Genomic DNA, 19,335 nt, shown 5'->3' with positions numbered 1-19,335 from the left:
AGTAAGCCTCCACGTACAAAGAATTGACTCCATTTATTCAGTTTGACGGATATGTAAGGTTTGGAGGAAGTGTTGACGCGCATATGAAAAGGCACCTTACAACAAACGTTTGCAATAACTGCACGTCGTTGGTCTGTGTACGTTTCGTTCACTTGCTTTCCGGGTTCAAAATGGAAACGAAAATTGAAAAACAAGTTTTCGGGGTTTTTTTTTCAATTTGAAAAAGAAAGCCTAAAATAAAGAAGGCGTATAAAAAATACTTCTGCATTTGAAAACGAGAAACTAGGGTTGAAAAAAAATCACTTCTCATTTTTTTTAAACAGTAAGCGAAAAACGAATGTAATTTCTGCGACTTCCATTTTAATCCGAATTTCGAAACGTTGTTCGAAGTAGTGGGGTCCCTTACTGTATCTATGGTTGTCACCCAGTGCTAACACAGGGCACTGGAAAGGGCCTATCATGACTATATTTGTCGAGCTGTCCTTGAACAACAACAGGGGTCAAACCTTTCCATGTGTGCAGACACGTGCGCACTTGTAAATAAATGCGTTAATTACAACCATGGATATCAGAAAAATAAACGTGGTGGGTAAAACGTACTCTTAATTGAAAGCCCATTGCAAGCGTAGACCGGTTACAAGCACACCTTCAGTTTGCAGAATGTCTGGTTCAACCTTGATCTATCTGTCATGCCCATATGCAGGTGATTAGTTAATATTTCCATTCAATTACGACAGATTTACCACCATTTTCTGATGTGATTAGGCTGTCTCCACTCATTATTAAAAACTGTCATCCATTGTACCCCTTAGCGACCGCAAATTGAGGGTAAGGCGTTGCCATGGAGGCGGTGATGCTGTGCGTGCTTTCAGGTAAATGGTTTGACAATGCCTGGATAGTGCCGGAAATTCGATGAGGGCGGGCTTCCTGAGATATTTTACGGCTTCATGGAACATCAGAACTATAACAACTAAGAACACAAGCGATCATATTTGTACAGAGAGAGGACATCGGTCGTTATCAGTTAGAGAAATAATCAATGGACGTTGGTCGGATCTGTGGTGTCTCAGCTTCGTCCTTCACGTTTGGCCAAAGAAAGTCTGCATGCAATGGATGTGAACGCGTCCAATATCCATTACAAGGATCCGTCAGTGGAGCTCCGAGACACTGTCATCATATTCGGAATCGCTTTACAATCTGTAACTATTCTGCTCATTATCGTGCTTAACGTTCTGAGCCTTCTCGTTCTTCGCTGCACCAGAGGCATTCAAGACACTACCAAAATCTTTCTGATGTCTCTTACCGCATCAGATTTGTGTAATGGAATGTTCAGTGCAACTCCTAACCTACTTACTCGCATTTACAAACGATGGGTACTTGGAAATCTTTTGTGTGTTTTGTGGAAAGTTGTGGCGCCAATGCTGTATTCGACGAGCATTTTGTCCCTTCTTCTTCTAACCACAGATCGTTTTCTTGCTATCGCCTACTCACTTCGCTACCCAAATCTAATGACGCCACTAAGATCAAAGATCATCACTACTGTATTGTGGACACTTTTGTTTGTCATCTTCCTAATTTTGTTTGGACTGCTGTTTCCAGCCACGATTTCCAGCGATGGTACTTGTGAATACGGAGCTCCAGCAGTGTATCGATATGGAACCATTTGTTCCATCACAATTCCTCTGGGAACTATTCTAATTCTATACATTTACATTCTGAAAGTGGCGAGACGGCAGGCTCGACGCATAGCAGCGCTAAATCACATTGGCAACCCTCCCGGCAGAAATGACGCCCCACGGATGAGTACAAAATCTGCCACGACAGTACTTATCATAACTGGAGCTTTATGTCTAAGCTGGACCCCTCAGCTCATTATCCATTTGCTGAAATCGAGAAATATTTCCATCTCAAGTGGCCTGGATATGATTGCTTACTCGATATTCATCAGTAACTGTTGGCTAAATGGTATCATTTACTACTGGAGAAACAGGGAGTTTCGTCAAGCATTTCGGAGCTTAGTATACCGAAGTAGAGATATACATTCTTAGTCACCTGCACTTAATTAATCAACAACATTTTCAAATTGTCAGCGTGGAATTCCATTGGACAACTGTGCAGATGTGGCCATCATTGCAGCCGAGTAGACAAGGTGACCAAAACTATGTGCAACAACCCGTCATCCGGAATAACCGAGTTGTCGCAGTCTTCAAAATGCACCACAATATTCCTAAACCATCAGAAATATTCAGAATGCAGTGCAAGGTCATATCCTCTTGATATCGAAACACTAAAGTGGAACATATGGCATCCGTCAGAACAGCACACTGAGTGATATAACCTCACTTTAAAAGTTTTTTAATGGGATTCTATTTCAAAACACAGAACAAAAACTTGTATGCAGACATTATGTTCGATGTCCTCCACATTAATGGTGTATTCGCATGCCAACCGAGTTAGGCTCGTTTTTCATATGATTTTCACTCCCAATGTTTGATTTGAATTGCTGAACTAAAAGAAAAGAGTTCCGTATATGGAGAACACTTGATGCCCTGTGCATAATTGCTAAGCACATATGGCGATCAACTTTGTATAGAGATAAGACGTCGACAATTTCATTTGGAAAAATAATCAATAGAAGTCAGTCAGACCTGTGGTGTCGCAGCTTTGTCCTTCATACATGTTTTGGCCAATGCAAGTCTGAATGTAATGGATGTAAACAAGTCCAACAGAGGGATTTCACATTACCGCCGTCTGCGCATATCCTCATCGAAACCGAGGCTCTCTAGGTTGAACTTAGTCGCGCTTGCCCGCATAGTCGACACAGTCCATGCAGTATCTGGTTCGTAAGTGTGACGCCGCTTCAGTTTAAACCACGCCCACTGCACAAGCCACGCCCATTACACATGCGGACACACAACCATCGCAGGTACCGGTACGTTAGATCGCGGTAAATTACCGTTATTTTTTTCTTTTGATTCACTTGTTGAGTCATCCTGAAAGACTTTTCCAAAACGTTTGCAGCCTGAACAGTCCGAATTTAATATACCTTTATGTATTTGGTGTCTTGACTCCTTACTTTCAATCGTCTGATTGTATTAGGAATTGAAGCTGACACATAAAGCCTCGTTTTCAAACGCGGAAGTGCGCAGGTTGATGCTAAAAGCGTCGTAATGGGATCCCTCTATATCCATTACAAGGATCCATCAGTGAAGCTCCGAGACACTGTCATCATATTCGGAATCGCTTTACAACCTGTAACTATTCTGCTCATTATCGTGCTTAACGTCTTGAGCCTTCTAGTTCTTCGCTGCACCAGAGGCATTCAAGACACTACCAAAATCTTTCTGATGTCTCTTACCACATCAGATTTGTGTAATAGAATGTTCAGTGCAACTCCTAACCTACTTACTCGCATTTATAAACGATGGGTACTTGGAAATCTTTTGTGTGTTTTGTGGAAAATTGTGGCGCCAACGCTGTATTCGACGAGCATTTTGTCCCTTCTTCTTCTAACCACAGATCGTTTTCTTGCTATCGCCTACTCACTTCGCTACCCAAATCTAATGACGCCACTAAGATCAAAGATCATCACTACTGTATTGTGGACACTTTTGTTTGTCATCTTCCTAATTTTGTTTGGACTGCTATTTCCAGCCACGATTTCCAGCGATGGTACTTGTGAATACGGAGCTCTAGCAGTGTATCGATATGGAACCATTTGTTCCATCACAATTCCTCTGGGAACTATTTTGATTCTATACGTTTACATTCTGAAAGTGGCGAGACGGCAGGCTCGACGCATTACAGCGCTAAATCACATTGGCAACCCCCCCCCGGCAGAAATGACGCCCCACGGATGAGTACAAAACCTGCCACGACAGTACTTATCATAACTGGAGTTTTATGTCTAAGCTGGCTCCTCAGCTCATTATCCATTTGCTGAAATCGAGACACATTTCCATCTCAAGTGGTCTGGATATGATTGCTTACTCGATATTCATCAGTAACTGTTGGCTCAATGGTATCATTTATTACTGGAGAAACAGGGAGTTTCTTCAAGCATTTCGGAGCTTAGTATACCGAAGTAGAGGTGTACATTCTTAGTCACCTGCAGTTAATTAATCAACAGCATTTTTCAAATTGTCAGCGTTGAATTCCATTGGACAACTGTGCGGATGTGGCCATCATTGCAGCCGAGTAGACAAGGTGACCAGAACTAAGTGCAATAACCCGTCATCCGGGATAACCGAATTGTTGCAGTCTTCAAAATGCACCACAATTTTCCAAAACCATCAGAAATATTCAGAATGCGGTGCAAGGTCCTATCCTCTTGATATCGAGATACTGAAGTAGAACATATGGCATCCGTCAGAACAGCACACTGAGTGATATAACCTCATTTTAAAGTGTTTTATAGGATTCTATTTCAAAATAAAGAACAATTAGTGTATGCAGTAATTGTGTTAGATGTCCACACAGCACAGTGCATATTACCAGTGTATTCACATGCAAACGGTTATATGCTCCTTTTTCATAACTTTCACTCCCTAATCTTGATCTAAATTGCTGACCTAAAAGAAAAGAGCTCTGTTATGGACAACTCTTGATGCCCTGTGCATAAACCTACGAGACGTGTCTCAAAAAACTTAAGTGTATTTTAAGTAAGCCCTTCAGAATTTTCTTACCTAAATTGTACTTTTTAGGATATGTTATCACTCTCTGACGGCTGTTGCAACATTTTAATGGGAAATTAGTGTTGTCCGTATATGGAACTCTTTCCCAAGTTTATTTAACCTCATTTTATTCCATTTACTTTATGGTTTGTATTTAGTTTATTTTATTTCATCATAATTTATTTTATATAATTTGCAATATTTTATTTTATTTATGTTACCTTATTTATTTGACTTCATTTTAGCGATTATTTGCCCATTTCTACTTACGCCAGTAAAATTCTCCTAAGGAAATGTTGGATTAATCGTTACACAAAGTTGACTTTGTACATGTACATGTACATGCGCATGTTTTTACTGACTCACCCAACCAAAAGAGAACGTCGCCATGTTCTTGAACTCAGAATTTCGCCGCACTTCTACTTGAACTACATCAACATCAGAAGTCACTTTCGCCTAACCTATCAGAGTCACAACAAATTAGTTTCATAAGGTAGACTTACTCAGTGGGCTGTCGAGACGACGTGGACGTGAGAAATATACATTTTAGCCCCACCATTCGCCTGCGAATTTATGAATGCCCGTTACACCACGAGTTCCTTAGCAGGCAGACAGGTTCCCGTCCCTCAATTTGTCCAACTGACTTGAAAGAATTCGGGAAACACGGCATTGGCAGCTTCGAACTGACGCTTCTTTGGGCGTTGAGTATTACGTAACCCTGGCACAGATCGCAGCTACCTTCAGCTTGGCTGTAGGCAAATCAAATAAAAAGTCTGGAATGGCAACGTTTTTGTACGGTATCAAATGAAACCACCGGCGGCCATTACAAAAAGGTGATCGCTGTCTCACGACTTGTGTTGTCACGAATGATTTGTTTGGCAATTGCGAGTAAGCCTTCGTATTGCTTTTGTTTTTGGCACGGTAAGATGGCCGCCGGTGACTTCAAGAACTCATGTTAACTTAATAAAAAGGACACTGCGAGACGCACGGACGTATGTAAAAAAAGAAATCTGGACTTGCAACGCCTTTGTATGAAATAGAAGCCAACCAGCGGCCATTTTACCGACGCCAGGGAGAACAAAGGCGAGCCGCCGGGCAAGCTTTGTATTCGGCTCGGTTAAATGGCTGCAAGTGGATTCAGTGATCTGTACAAGCTGATTAAGGGCATTGCGCAGAGTGCAGATTTTTTTTAAATATGTGTCAGTGGCGAGACGTCGTGCTTGGCTGCAGTTTCTTTATTGGCGCAAAGAGCGACTGTAGCCCAAGACATGGTTTTGGACACGGCCTTACTCAAACAGCCTTCTGCAGAGCGATTTGCAGAGCATCATACATAATATTAACCGTCTTTTCCTTATTCAAAAGTCAGGGAGTGATACTTGTTATTTGCCTTATTATTACGTTATCGGTGCGGAAGACGGTTTTGTTTTTGTTTTCTCTGCCAGATCTTTTTCCCCCTGCTACGTAATTTGCCTCAATTCAATCAGCCCCGCTCAACCGAACGAAATTACCTTTTTCCCTGTTACGGGGAGGGAGTATAAATGGCCAGAGTGGGAAGTCTTTCCCGACGGTGCGTGCATGGTGAAGACGAAACTCACACACCGAAACTCGAGGCTTTCCTCCTGAGATTCTTGCGCACCAATTAGTAATTTCCGCAAACGAATGAGTGATTCGTTCAAACAAACTAAGTATAAATCGTGGGAACAAACAGTAATTTGATAGATGAAAAAGACATGAATTAAATTTTCCACCATACATGTATCTCTCCAAGGCCTTCGTACAAACTCATTCGATGTTGATACACTCTCTCAAAAATGTTCAGATTTCTTAAACTCCTCTCTGATGTACAAGAACAAGACTTAATTAATTAATTACTCCTTGCATTTGAAATAACTAGATTGTGTTTTTTACTACAGGAAATACGATGGAGTTCTCTTTCTTAATTTTCTTGTTTAGTTCCTGCAGTAACAACTGTATAATAAAATATGATTGTTTTTATAGTATGACATAAGCCCGCTGCTCTAGACTTACTGGTTCACGTCCTAGATAGAGTGCTTTTTCATAATTATCATTAAAATTAGCCTTTGTTGTTAACGGAGCAAAGCACAGAAACAATCAAACATGAAGGAAAGCATTGGCTATCCCAAGTGGTGTTGCAATTATTTTGTTTCGATAAAAACTTCCAAACCTCTATGTCTCAGTTAACCATATTTTCAACTTTCATTTCACTATTTCAAAAGGTATTTTACGTCCTTGTTGCTAATTAGTATTTTCATATTCGGCGTGGCTAAACTGTGATGTCATCCCAAGAAGAAAGCCTAAATGTCGCGGGTGACTCTGCACAAGAAGAGTCCTGCATTTTTGTACTTTTTGCCCGAATAAATTTTCTCTTCTTTGCCGATTTATTGTTGTTTATGTGCTGAGCTATCCGCCCTACATGTAAGTTGAAGCGCCTTCTTAACGGCGAAAGAAAGACGCTGGTGAGAAGTTTTCCAATCGGGCACCTGCAAGCGTTCAGCGCACACGCGAAGACCAAACAGTCCAGCGTAAATTTGTACTAATTTGTACTGAGCGTGTCACGCGCCAAACGCGCATAAATTTGCACGCCTACGCGATGAGTTCGACCAAAGGACCGTCATTTGTCATTTAAAAACGCGTCCTCTTTTGTTCCCCTCAGAGCGGATAAGCACTAATCCTTTTCTCAAAACCTTTTCAGTTAGTAAATTCCGAAAGTGAATTTCAGTTGTAACAGAAAAACTATGTCTTCCCTGGAATGACATCATAGCAACAGCAGTCTCAGTTTTCCAAGAAAGCGTGAATAATTTTGTGTCGGGAAAAGTGCATTTTTCAGTGCATTTAACCAAATACGAGTGTAAAAGATTTTTGTACCATGAGGAGTATATAATAAGAAAATTCGTTGCGGCTACATTACGTCACATTACTGAGCTACGTCTGCACAATGTCTCGACATTTGTGACTCCACCAGCAGGGTTTATATACCAGTAGAACTTTAGAAGTCAAAAGCATGGAACTAAATCACAGTAACCACCGAGTTTCACTTTACCAGTGTCTCTATGCGCGGTACAAATAACGCTTGAGAAAAGACTAGCGCATGACTCCAGCCACAATGTGAAAGGCACTGAGGTATGGCCGACGTGATCGCCATGACCGAGGGTGAAGTAAAGAATTTAAATTCCGTTCATTACTGGTGGAATGGACTATGAGAACGAGACAGCAGACTGAAAAAAGAACAAAAACAACACTCAAATAATGAAATACAAAACACACCTTGTCACATTTATTGGCTCGCTTTTTAATAAGTGTTCCTTACCAGCACATATGAAACATGGCTTTTCTGTGTTTCAAAATCCCAGCTTTGTTGTTCCAGCTTCCTTGGGTTTTAGTCCAATGGCATGAAACTCATTTGAGTTGAGATTCTACCACTAGTTTGACATGATACCCCCCCCCCACTACTGACAAATGAAACTGAGTTAACCTGAAGGAACCAGGCTTTTTTCTGGACCATCTCACAGCAGGGGAGAAGGGGTCGGGATATGACCCCCCCCCACAGATATCCACTCTCCAATGCTAATATCTTTGCGAAACCTTGCATGCTTGTAAAGATTCTCTTTGTGACTACATCTGTGAAATTTGGTTGTGTTGTCGCCCCTGTGTGCGCAGTGAGGACGTCAGCATCCGATCATGGTTATTTGCAAGAACTATAAATCCCACGATTACAAGGCATTACTTGAAAAACTCTGCAGAAAAATGCATCGCGACGAGAACGTGTCGAGGGGGGAGCTTCCGTCCCTAGCTTTTTTTTTTGGAGTTACTGTGACTCAAAGCTAGTATTAACAGTGAACATTTGAAGGTGAATGTGAAGCATGGGGTGAAGTCAACATTTGAAACAAAGCCGAGATTTTGATGTAAACAAACCAAAAATTCACCTCTTCCCCAAGGTAGGCACATTCAGTTTGGTCTTTTGCTTTAGGTAGGGGAACGTCACAGACTTGGTATAATCAAACAGAAAAGGAAGATAGTAAACCTTGGCAAAGTTTACAACTTCTGCCATTGGCAAAGGTGCAAAAGAAAAGCGAAATAAACATTTCAAAAGTATTTATTACACTGTACAGTTTGAAATCTATTCACAAACATTTAAACATAAAATGGTATTATGGCGTATGTACATATATACACATGGGCAGAGCAAGAATCCAGGTATACACCCTAAATACATCATTTCAAGATGCACGTGTCTCATACATATTCAGCAGCAACGCACCACCACTGGACAGTCCCGGTGCACTACCATCAACATTCACTCGTGCCAGTCATTTGAGTGGTCACAGATGAGATCTGGTGCAGACAAGGGTAGATCTAGGACCACATTTTTATGAGGAGGAAAGAGCCTGGCTTCCATTACCCCCCCAACCCCGAATCCATCAATGAGTATAAAGTGCAGATACCTTCAACTTTAGCAGCATCGAGGGCCTGTTTTCCAAGCAAGGTTGCATCTCTGGATTTACCTGCCTCTCTGACTTCAGCCAGCTCTCATAATTCAGGACAAAGGATTTTCATCTTTGGCTTTACATCAAACAGTTTAGTGAAATGTCAACTCCAGCCATATTGAGCCATAGTTTTATGAACCGAGTAGAAGTACAGAGCTCTCGAGATGGAGAAAAAAACAGAGATTTGAGAGAGTCCTGCAATTTTTCAGTTCCACTGGTCATCAGTGCCCAGCACAAGCTTTTAAGAGCAGTGCTTACAAGTAATGACGGAAATTTCAGCACAGAATGTAATATCACTTATCACACTGTATACTGCTTGGGCACCAACATGCTATGGCAAGTATGTTTGAAAATCAATTGTTTTTTAAAAAAGCCTTTCCATATCCTTCAACGATTGTTTGAACATGCTCCTAACTCAGGCTTTCAATTTCCATACCACAGGGTTCACAAACTAGCATTTCGCTCCTCACACGCTTTTAGAATTCCGGATCCATTAAAGTTTAGATATTTGGACAATCGGGTCCTACAGAACAAAAGTTCCATGCTACACACATGGCTCACTGAGTATCCTTTGTACTTAATGCTAATAAATATCTGAACACAATCTGACAGCGGTTGGGCAGAGTGTAGAAATATGTATTGCACGACAAACAATTTAACGGCTGAAACGGCACTGAATGCATACATTTGTATGTGAAGGACTATCTCAGTTTACTTCTTAATTTCTTTTGCTTATTAACAGCAACAAAGGCAGGAATCCTGGTTCCATCCCAAATCCAAGTGAGGAGATGGGTTTGGAGAAGTCCTAAATTCTGCAGGTGGACAGGATCCACACTGCTTGTATCATTAGTACTTCTTACATGTATGGGTCACCCTGAGAGGCAGTTTAGGTGTGAGGGTAATACAAACAGTGCTACTGCCCTTTGAACAATGCTATTGGCTATGCACCTGTATTTCAGAAATGTCAAAGGATTTCATCACCTTGCACTGTTTGTAATGAATCTATATGCAACCAGTGGTGGGGACTGCTTGCATGATAGTACGCGGAAGGCTACGTGATGAACGGCATTTTAGAGCAGTCGAACCTAATGTATGTTGGCACCATCTGCAGTCTGGCGTGATCATTCCTGTGTGCTGACCACACACAGCAACAACAGGACAGGCTGCCAACTGCTTCAGATCTTGCCCATACTTGGGCAGACGTTGGTTGCGCCCACTTGTTGTATGAAATGCCAAGCACACTTTGGACGGGATCGCGGTTTGGGCCTGATACCCTCGGCATCCATCCCAGCAGATGTTACCTCTTCTTCCCCTTGGTTGCCTTGGGGGCCTGTGTGGTGTTACCCTTGGCCTTGTTGACGTATTTCATGTACTGGATCTCCCCGTCCAAGTCTAGCAGCTCTTGCCTCAGCTTCTCGTTAATTTCCAGAAGGGATTCTGGTCAAAAAAACAGATGAGGAATAAATGCCAAGGAAATGAAACGAGATGCATTATACAGCATGAATCCCCCCCTTATTGAGATACTTTAATCAAAAAGATCTAATCAACCACAACATCACGATTATCTCACAGTGTTAAAAATGGTGTTAAAGTGAGATGGCAAAAGCATTCGTTTCACAGGGGACGATTCTGAAGACATGATGAGGTATGACGAAAAACAGAAAAAGGGAAAGTCAAGAGATGACAGTGCGAGTGTGTGGACACAGGTGAGTGCAAGGCAGATAGCTACGGGGGGGGTGTTGTGAGTCATGTAATGAGTTTATCTCATCGATGGATGTGGTCATTTTAAGGAGAAATGCTAGATAGAGCTGCGTGTGATGACCACACAAAAGAGCACAGGGGCGATGCCCATATGAACTAATTACAGCATGCATGGTGTGAACAATTCATGACCAATTTTCATCGTGATGCACACAAAGCTGCTTAAAAAAGCACCAGACACAATGCCTGCAGGCACTAGCTTGAACACAGTGTAAAAGATTCATAACCAAGTTTCCCTGGAATGTGCACAAAGCTCTCAGCATCACTGCATAGGTGCTGGGCACATGCTACAAGGCAGCCATCACATTTTAAGTCTCTTTCTTTTAAACCATAAGGGGGTGGGCCTACCTGGGTCAGGGGGTGGCTTGGAAAGGTCCCCGGACGTAGCGGCTAAGAGGTCGCTGGTGCCCTTGGGCTTGTACTTGACCGGGGGTGGCGTGACAGCAGGGGTATGGGGAAGGGTGTCCAGATTCTGCTCAGTGCTGGCAGGCTCTGTAATCATCGGTGAATGAGGAGGGGAGGTTGGAAGGGTGAGGTCAGTATTGTTAAAGCGTAGGGTGGCAAACTTGGGCTCAATGGGAGTGCATATTGCTTTTTCAAACGTAAGAAATAGCATGAGTTCAACACACCAAACAGACACTACCTCATGCTGTTCATGTTGTTCTGATTTCATTGTGTTTTACTACCCTTTTGGTTCAAGTCATTTGCATTAACGGCAAACAAAAAGAGAAATCTGAAAATCCCAAACAGCATGATGATAATCCCGACAGCATCTACCAGAAGCCATTTTGAAAAAGGGAGTTAATTTAAAAAGAAGGAAACAAAGCAGTAACTGACAGTGCCATGGACTGTCAATTTTCAGGCGCAGGGCTTTGGGAATTGGACCAGATCATGCGGTTAGCTACAAGAACTGGGAGATAGACCTATCCTGACCTGCATTGTCCCTTCGCTGCATCTTGGGCGAGGGCTTGCTCCCATCCTTCCCCTGCAGCAAGGCGGCATTCTTCTTGCTCCGGTTGCTGTAGCCAACAGCGGGGGCCTGGGAGGAGGTGGCCGTGCCCTGAGGCTTGCTGGGCGGTTTCCTTGGGTGGTTCTTGGGCCTGTTATTGGCTGTCCGCTCCTGCATGGCGTGGACGTTGACATTGTGGCTGCTGTCCCAACGGGGGCTGTCGGGATCCTTCTTTGGTATTCGATCTGACCAGCATCAACAATGAACAGAATCAATTCCCCCCTTTTAAAATAGAATAGAAACAGTTACGGTCTTGCACACCTAGCCCTTACAAATGATTTACCACAAAAAGCCAACTCAATGAAATCCAAACTCAATAGGTGTGTTCAAAAATAAGACAATCTCAATATGTATAATATTAAGATATTCATTAGGATGATTTGGTAAGACCGTGGCACACAGTCTCGGTGGCCATTGCATGATAGTAGTATTCTACATGATGGCAGCTCATCCATGCACAATGGTTTTGTCGTGTTTTCGTCTCTTTGTAGTGTGGAACAGAGCATTTTCCTTCATAAGTTTGTTATCGTTAATCATTCTTATTTATTTTTTGCCTTGGTAGCGTGTGTTTGTTATTTTAAGGCAAAACTTTTTATTATTTTTGGCACAAACATCTAACCTTGTGATAATGAGAATAAGTTTGGAATGATCATGTGACATATATTCTTTTGACAAATGTTTTAGAACCTAGCAAGAAAGTACAAACGATGGTAGGAGCCCAGGTGAATTAAGATAATTTTCAAGTAGGCATGCCTGGTTTTGTATATGAATACATGTACATAGAATAATCACACATGTTGAGTTAAAACCCCAAGAAACTATTCAGATTGAAGTTTTTCAAAATGAAATGAAAACCGAAGTGTACTTAAGCTAGTTATTTTTCATTGATGCACATCAAAACAATTTTGTGCCATGGAGCTTCTCAAACAAGAATAAGCACATAAAATACAATTGTGCAGTAATGAAATGTGGATCAGATATCCCATTGTTTTATAAGACATTTGCCCCTAGCCTTAGCAAAGCCCCCTCCCAAAAAAGTAGAGAAAAGGGTAGAGGTCAGTGTAAAACTGATAATTTTGCTTTTTACAATGACTGAATAACGTGGAATGGAATAATGGGAGCTTAAAACAAAGCTGTTATATTTAACGTAATAAATGTTAACCCCTTCACACTGGGGTTCTTTAGACCACGACTGCTGAGTTGCGGTATGCCCAGTATGCAAAGCCCTGTCCAGCAGCAGGCCCACATTGAAACCGCAGGTGCACTAATCCTCCCGCAGAGCCGCGGCATTTGCTGTCTCCCTGCTCGAAGGGGTTAAACAGCAACCTCGGGTGTAAAATAATATCCAGTCAAACCCCTCCCATCCGGCACGTCGGGCAGAAACCCCTATCCTTTAATTTCATCCTAGCTAGAACACTGATGGGGTGTAAGTTGTGACCTTGGGCAAGTCAATTTGCCCCCATATTCCTCTCCAGGAGTATTCACAGGTACCTGTGAGGGTGGAAAGGTTACTGTGCTTGCTCAGCCAGGTAGTGCCTGAAAAGGCTGCACCAATCTGTTTACTCTCAAGGGAGCTAAGGCTGCATCCGAATCTCTTGTCTAGAGCTAGGTCTAGGTCTTCGCTCCATTGGAAATTTGCGGAGACAATAGACCTAGCCGTAGCTCTGGAAGCCCGTTTCGGACACAGCCTAAGACAGCTTTTAGCAGTGTTTCTAGGCATGGGATAATGATAATGTATGGCACCCTGAGCACCGATTCTAGTGGATATGTGCATGCTATGAACGACTTCACTATTACAACTGATAAAAGGGGCGAGGGAAATGCAAAGTAACTTACCTCTGTTTGCTTCCTTTGAGGTTGAGGGTATGGAGGGGATGTAGATGTCCACCTTGTGCTGGAGCTTGCCCTGAGCTGACTCACCAGTTGCGGGTGCATCCCTGCTGTTCCTGGTGGCCTGGGGGTCCACTCTCGGGTTTGGCAAGCCCCTGGGGGAGGCTTCCTCTGGCAAGGAGTGCATGGAGTTGAGGGAGGACTGGCTGTGGTAGGTCTTGTGGGGCGGGAAGCTGAGGCTGGTGTCTGGGGCACTCCCAGGATCACTGTTGAACAGGCCAATGAAATACAGATCATTTGTGTTAAAGCCGATGGCAAAGAAAGATTAAGCCGCTAATCACAATGCACTATTTCTGTGTACATGTACCATTGCAGTGTTTGTAACCCAAAGAATGGGTAATAACCGTGCTACAAACTGACTAACTAAATAGTTCATAACTTTTGGTGATTATTGAATCAGAATAATGTTATTAACAAATAAATCAAAGTCTGGTCACAAGAGCGCACAGAATGAGCTGGGCAAGGGAAAGGTAGACTTTTGAGATGCACGGTGGTGGCAAACATGCCACTCCTTTTCTATTGTTTGCTTCCTCTTGAGCATGTGCACACAAGGTCAAACGTAACAAATTCTACAGAAAAGGATCTGTATGTTTGCCACTACCAAGACGCACTTTGCTTGAGCAGGCTGTCACTTGACACAAGATAACTTGATAGCAATTTTGAACGATGCCAATGTCAAGCTGCAAAGAGAAATGCGCCGGCTCTGCTTAAGATATTGCAGAAAAATGAGAAGAATCGGAGTTTAATGCTTCAAGGTGAACTCACTTTTGCCGGACAGATCCCCTTTGAGTGGGCGGGTAGCTGTGCTGCGCTTTGTGCGACCTGTGACCACCGGTGTCAAACCCACTACCATCGGCCGCATTCAGACTCCCGGGAAAGCTTGTGTGCATCGGCGGTGGCTGATGGACAGGGGCGGGCTGGGACCGATACTGGTGGGGCGGAGAGGGCTGCTGGTGCTGACCGGGGCTGCCGTAGGGGTGAGGCTTTGAGTCCCGGTAGCCGTTGGGGACTCCCCTCTTACTGTCAACTGGGGGGAGTTGGCCAGCCTGTGGGGAGAGGGGGAGATTGCTTTGGACTTAGATTAGTCCATTTCATGCTGATGAAATGTCACCATTGGCAATGTGCCAGCATCATCCACATCAGTATGATTTTGCTGTCCTATATGTATCCAGTTCATAAGTGACTTTGTCACAAAGGCAGACGGGCCATGATTTGCAGGCTCCCGTTGGACGATCGCTGAAGTTGCGCGTAAACGGCAATCAGTGCATGACTCTACGTGCAGTGTACGTGTGCAGCGAGCGTGGTTTAAATTGAAGTGACATCACACTTACGAACCGGATTGGCCATGAGTAAAAGCATCCCTTCATCAGTTGAACAGAGCCAGATTGGTTGTGATTCTTCATTTTGCTGGTAGCAACGCGACCATAACACATGCATTTCATTATCATTCATAAACCAGCAAAGTGCAGTTCCAACAAAAGAGTCTCCAGGGTTCTGCCCAGGATGGTTTTAGTGCCGGCAGGACTATCTAAGCGGAGCGCCACCATCGGTTGGCGCAGAGCGTACTCGAAAATTTTTGGAATCTAAAAGCCCCCGGATGGCCGGAAACAGCACTTTCTGGGTGTTTTCAGCTGTGTATACACAGCCTAGAATTAGGGATCTCTGTCTGAAATTTCTGAAATTTAATAAAAAAATTGAAAATTTGTAATTTTGGTCAACTAGGATGAGGTGATAATTTAGACGGGCAATTGAATTAGAAAAAAAAGAGTAGAAATAAATATTGATTTTATTCTGTAAATCCCTTAAATATTGAATTAATTTCTATCTCTATGATGCCCATAATTTTTCATTGCTTTTCAAATCATTTTTCATTTTTTTTGTGTGTTGAAAATAAGGCAAAACATGCAAAATTTTGGCGGAATATTTTCCTTATTTTCTTTGTACGAAAGTTGGTACAGTATGCATATGGGATAACGACATTCATAAATGTGTGCAGGGATTTTCTGAACAGTCATTTTAAAGTCTACATGAACATAATGTAGATTGGCCATTTGCTTTTCTGACACATCTGGCCATGTGTCACGTGCATACTGAGCGCGTGTATCTTGCCATATGGAACTCGTTTACGGAAAAGGCAAAATCATGCTGTTACTTTTGAATAAAAAAATTGCGGAGTTAATATTTTCACTGTGGGATAAACAACAATTAACGAATGTGGTGCGATCGTTGGTTTAAAAAACGATTGCAGTGATCGTTTTATGCAACATCGAGCAGAAAATACATGCGCCGAATGTTGCTAACCGTGGTCGATGCGGCGAAAAACAGTCACGGTCGATTGTCAGTTTTGCAAGTACATGTAAAATTGTTTTTCTGCCAGATTTTTAAGTGTTTAAATGAAGTGTGAATTGGGCCATTTGCAATTTTGTCTTTCTGAAAGTTAAGCCAAATTTTCTTTTCAAGTTGTGGAACTGGGTAAAATGCGGAACTGGACAAACAACGCTGTACATCATTGAGAGGGAGTTTTCCGATCTTCGCGCACTGAGAGCGTTGCATATGCAAGCCTATGTGTGGCCTTCCAACCAATGGAAAGATTCGTTACGCACCATGTACACGTGCATTGCGCGTAACAAAGCCTCCTATTGGTTCATGTTAATATTTGGTCCGGATATGTTGCATATGCACGTACGTGGGTGCGCAGACGATATGCATGGCAGTGCAAAGTGAAATTTACGAAGAAATTTTACGGTTTCTTCACGATCTTCATATCTTCCCTCGACTAAGATGCTATTTTATTTGGGTTCTTATCGGGAATACGTGCCGGTCGGAAAAGTTGATTTGGCAGATTGTGGCGGTCGGCAATTCTGCGTGCCGGTCGGGCCCGACCGGCGCCGACCGGTAGCGGCAGATCCCTGAGTCTCCATTGCCAAAAAAGTATGCCCTCCGTTCTTTGATAGATACGCTGCGGCATCAGCTGCAATATCACACTTCAAGCTCCAGTTTGCATGTTAGAAAAAAGCTTCTCCCATTTTCATATATCAAGCATTGTGGTTGCCACTGATAAGAGCAAGCGAGAGCAAGAAGTTCTGGCCCAGGTGCTAAATAGGACAGATTCTAAAATGGAAAACACACAGACTCATCTCTTACCTGGTCCTGCCTGCTGGAGTGGTCCAATCCCATTTTGCGCCTGTCTATCCCACCGCTGCCACCACTGCCACCGTCGGTGACCCTGCTACCCTGCTGCCAGTCCGGGGACTGCAGCAAGGAGCTACCCTGTGAGCCGGCATGCTGTCCCTGTGAAGATGGGGTGCTGCCAGAGGAGTGCTGGGACAGGCTCCGCTTGTGCTGCTGCCCAGAGAAAGGAGAGGAGGAGATGCCGGAGACTGTCCGGCTCATGGAGATTGGGGATGCAGCAAAGACTCTGGAATAAAGAAAATAATATTGACACATCTTAGTTTACAGAACTGTTGATAAAATTAATCATTATAAATGAGCTCTCAGTGTATTATGCAAAGATTTTCCCCTTTAAACCTGGGCATCTAAACTGTTCATGCAATAAAACATACAGTATATACAATGAACTCTAATCAATAATTACAATTAAAGGGGGTCTACGACTAACTTCTTCAAGCATTTATATTCATTACATCTTAATCCCATGTTTTTGTTATCAAAATGTTCAGAATATTCAGTGTATCACAGTAATGACAAATATACTGACAGTATAGCAAGGTGTCAGCAGACATTACGAAAACAGACGGTTTTCCTGAATGAGTAAAAGTTCCTTGTTGGACAGTTTACTCAAGCATGACCCTATTAATCCCGTACCTGGAATATCCAGAATTTGCAGTTCCTACCTTCAGGTCTCATACTCGGGATATCTGAGGTAATGTGTTGACTCACGAGGTACCTGGTCTAAAATTTGCGGCTTGATGTTTGGGTATGCCATATATGCAGCAATATGGGAATTTTTCAGTGAGAAATTAGTTTCACGCCAGCCCACAACTACATGTAGCCTGGATCAAAGTTGTTACCACGTCAAGCACAAGTCAAATCACACATCACATCATACGTACTGCCAAAGGGGATGATTGACAAGGAGAAAATGCTTATGTTGCAGTTTATTTCAATGGCTTGTGACTTGACTTGAGACTGATGCATGCATTGACCTTTGCAACACTGGTCAAGGGCCCAATGTCATAGAGCCACAAAGTAAAACTCTACGTACTAAGCCAACATAAGATGAAAACCCCTCACAAAAGAATATATAGCACACAACTTCTGGGCTAGTTACCAGCTTCTGAGCAAATATAGCTCTGTTTAAATTACTTAAATGCGACTTGAAATTAAACCTAATTCTATGGGAAGTGGCGGCAGCCACAACCATATACACATGTGTAATTTCAAGCTGTAGCCAAGTAATTCAGCGGCGGCCTATTTTCTTTGCTTAGCAAATTCCAGTGCTTAGCAGCTCTGTGAAATGCCCCTTGATTACAGCTCTTGCCTCAAAACGCTTGTGCCCTTCCTTCATTTTGTATTGAAGACACAGAACACTAAGGCTGTGTCCGAAACGGGCTTCCAGAGCTACGGCTAGGTCTATTGCCTACGCTTCTCCACGCATTTCTAATGGAGTGAAGACCTAGACCTAGGTCTAGACAGGAGATTCGGATGCAGCCTAAGAATATCCGCCAACCTTTCCAGCTGATCCAGCTTGGTCAGCAGCTTGTCGTTCTCTTTGGACAGGTGCTCGTGCTCCGTCATGGCCCTCTGCCTGACGTTGTGCAGGTCAGAGTTCTCCGATCGCAGCTTCTCGTTCTCCACCATGTACTCCTGCAGCATCTCATACAGGCTGCTGTCTGCAGCAGACTTGGGCGTGAACGCAGACAGCATGCTGCTGTACGAATATGGACAGTAGGGCAAACAGCAAATTGAAAAATGCAGTTGTCTCAAAGACAAAAGTATACAGAAAAAAGTCTGCTGTGTGGTACATCGCTTAATTGTTTCTTCTGTAAAAAGCAACCTTTATGGCATGCTTGCCTGAAAACTTTCATCGGACACATTGCACAGGCTGCACACCCCACAGGCATGCTCTGCAAGCTTCAATTTGAGGAATGTTTGAGTGACACTCCCTCATAAGCGTTCTTAGAAAATACTGAGATGATATGCTATCTGTTCAGCCACAGAAGGCATTTGTGTCTGGTTCTGACAAGCTCTGCAGCATGGAAATCAAGCTGAATCAGTGGTCCACGTCTGGCCACTTCAGTAAAATTTCAACCAATTCAAACTGGTTGGAATTGATTTCCATCAACATCCCTCGTCAACTTTGAGCAGCAATCCAGAGAAATTAGCTTTGAAATAAAGACCCTGACATGTGTGACTTAGAGTATCCCCTGTGAAGAAAAGCACTGAAGCAAAAATTCCAATTCCATCACCTTTTACAGAATACTAACTGCCACAGAGCTAACTGTATCAACTCTGGTCGGTACATCATAGCTGTTAT

The 19,335-nt window shown here is 42.9% G+C and overlaps 2 protein-coding genes across 5 annotated transcripts in view; one reads left to right on the top strand and one right to left on the bottom strand.

The window, feature by feature from the left end:
* The first annotated feature begins 1,107 nt into the window (after nucleotides 1-1,107).
* On the top strand, nucleotides 1,108-6,874 carry LOC147798131 (histamine H2 receptor-like). Its single transcript, XM_087141230.1, has one exon. The coding sequence runs from the start codon at nucleotides 1,110-1,112 to the stop codon at nucleotides 2,046-2,048; it is 939 nt and encodes a 312-aa protein (XP_086997356.1). The 5' UTR covers nucleotides 1,108-1,109; the 3' UTR covers nucleotides 2,049-6,874.
* A 1,067-nt stretch (nucleotides 6,875-7,941) lies between these two features.
* LOC110981995 (uncharacterized) overlaps nucleotides 7,942-19,335 on the bottom strand; it is a 31,148-nt gene continuing 19,754 nt past the window's right edge. For 2 of the 4 annotated variants that reach the window (XM_087141227.1, XM_087141226.1), the window contains 7 exons: nucleotides 18,529-18,729; nucleotides 16,983-17,256; nucleotides 14,604-14,884; nucleotides 13,785-14,044; nucleotides 11,873-12,133; nucleotides 11,288-11,431; nucleotides 7,942-10,615 (listed from right to left, as the gene is read on the bottom strand). In XM_087141227.1, coding sequence (XP_086997353.1) covers nucleotides 10,476-10,615; nucleotides 11,288-11,431; nucleotides 11,873-12,133; nucleotides 13,785-14,044; nucleotides 14,604-14,884; nucleotides 16,983-17,256; nucleotides 18,529-18,729 — 1,561 coding nt within the window. In that variant the 3' untranslated portion in view covers nucleotides 7,942-10,475. The remainder of the gene's footprint in view (nucleotides 10,616-11,287; nucleotides 11,432-11,872; nucleotides 12,134-13,784; nucleotides 14,045-14,603; nucleotides 14,885-16,982; nucleotides 17,257-18,528; nucleotides 18,730-19,335) is intronic. The other 2 variants (XM_087141228.1, XM_087141229.1) reach the window with 2 other exon arrangements.

The sequence above is a fragment of the Acanthaster planci genome, linkage group LG09 (assembly GCF_054643075.1).
Source record: "Acanthaster planci isolate LZ-2023a linkage group LG09, COTS_SCS, whole genome shotgun sequence".
In the NCBI taxonomy this organism is placed as follows: Eukaryota; Metazoa; Echinodermata; class Asteroidea; order Valvatida; family Acanthasteridae; genus Acanthaster; species Acanthaster planci.
Note: the sequence above shows the minus strand (reverse complement) of the source record. Positions and strands in the feature narration are given on the sequence as shown.

Excerpts from the sequence above, each read along its gene's own strand:
- LOC147798131 (XM_087141230.1), top strand. The coding sequence starts at position 1,110 with ATGGATGTGAACGCGTCCAATATCCATTACAAGGATCCGTCAGTGGAG.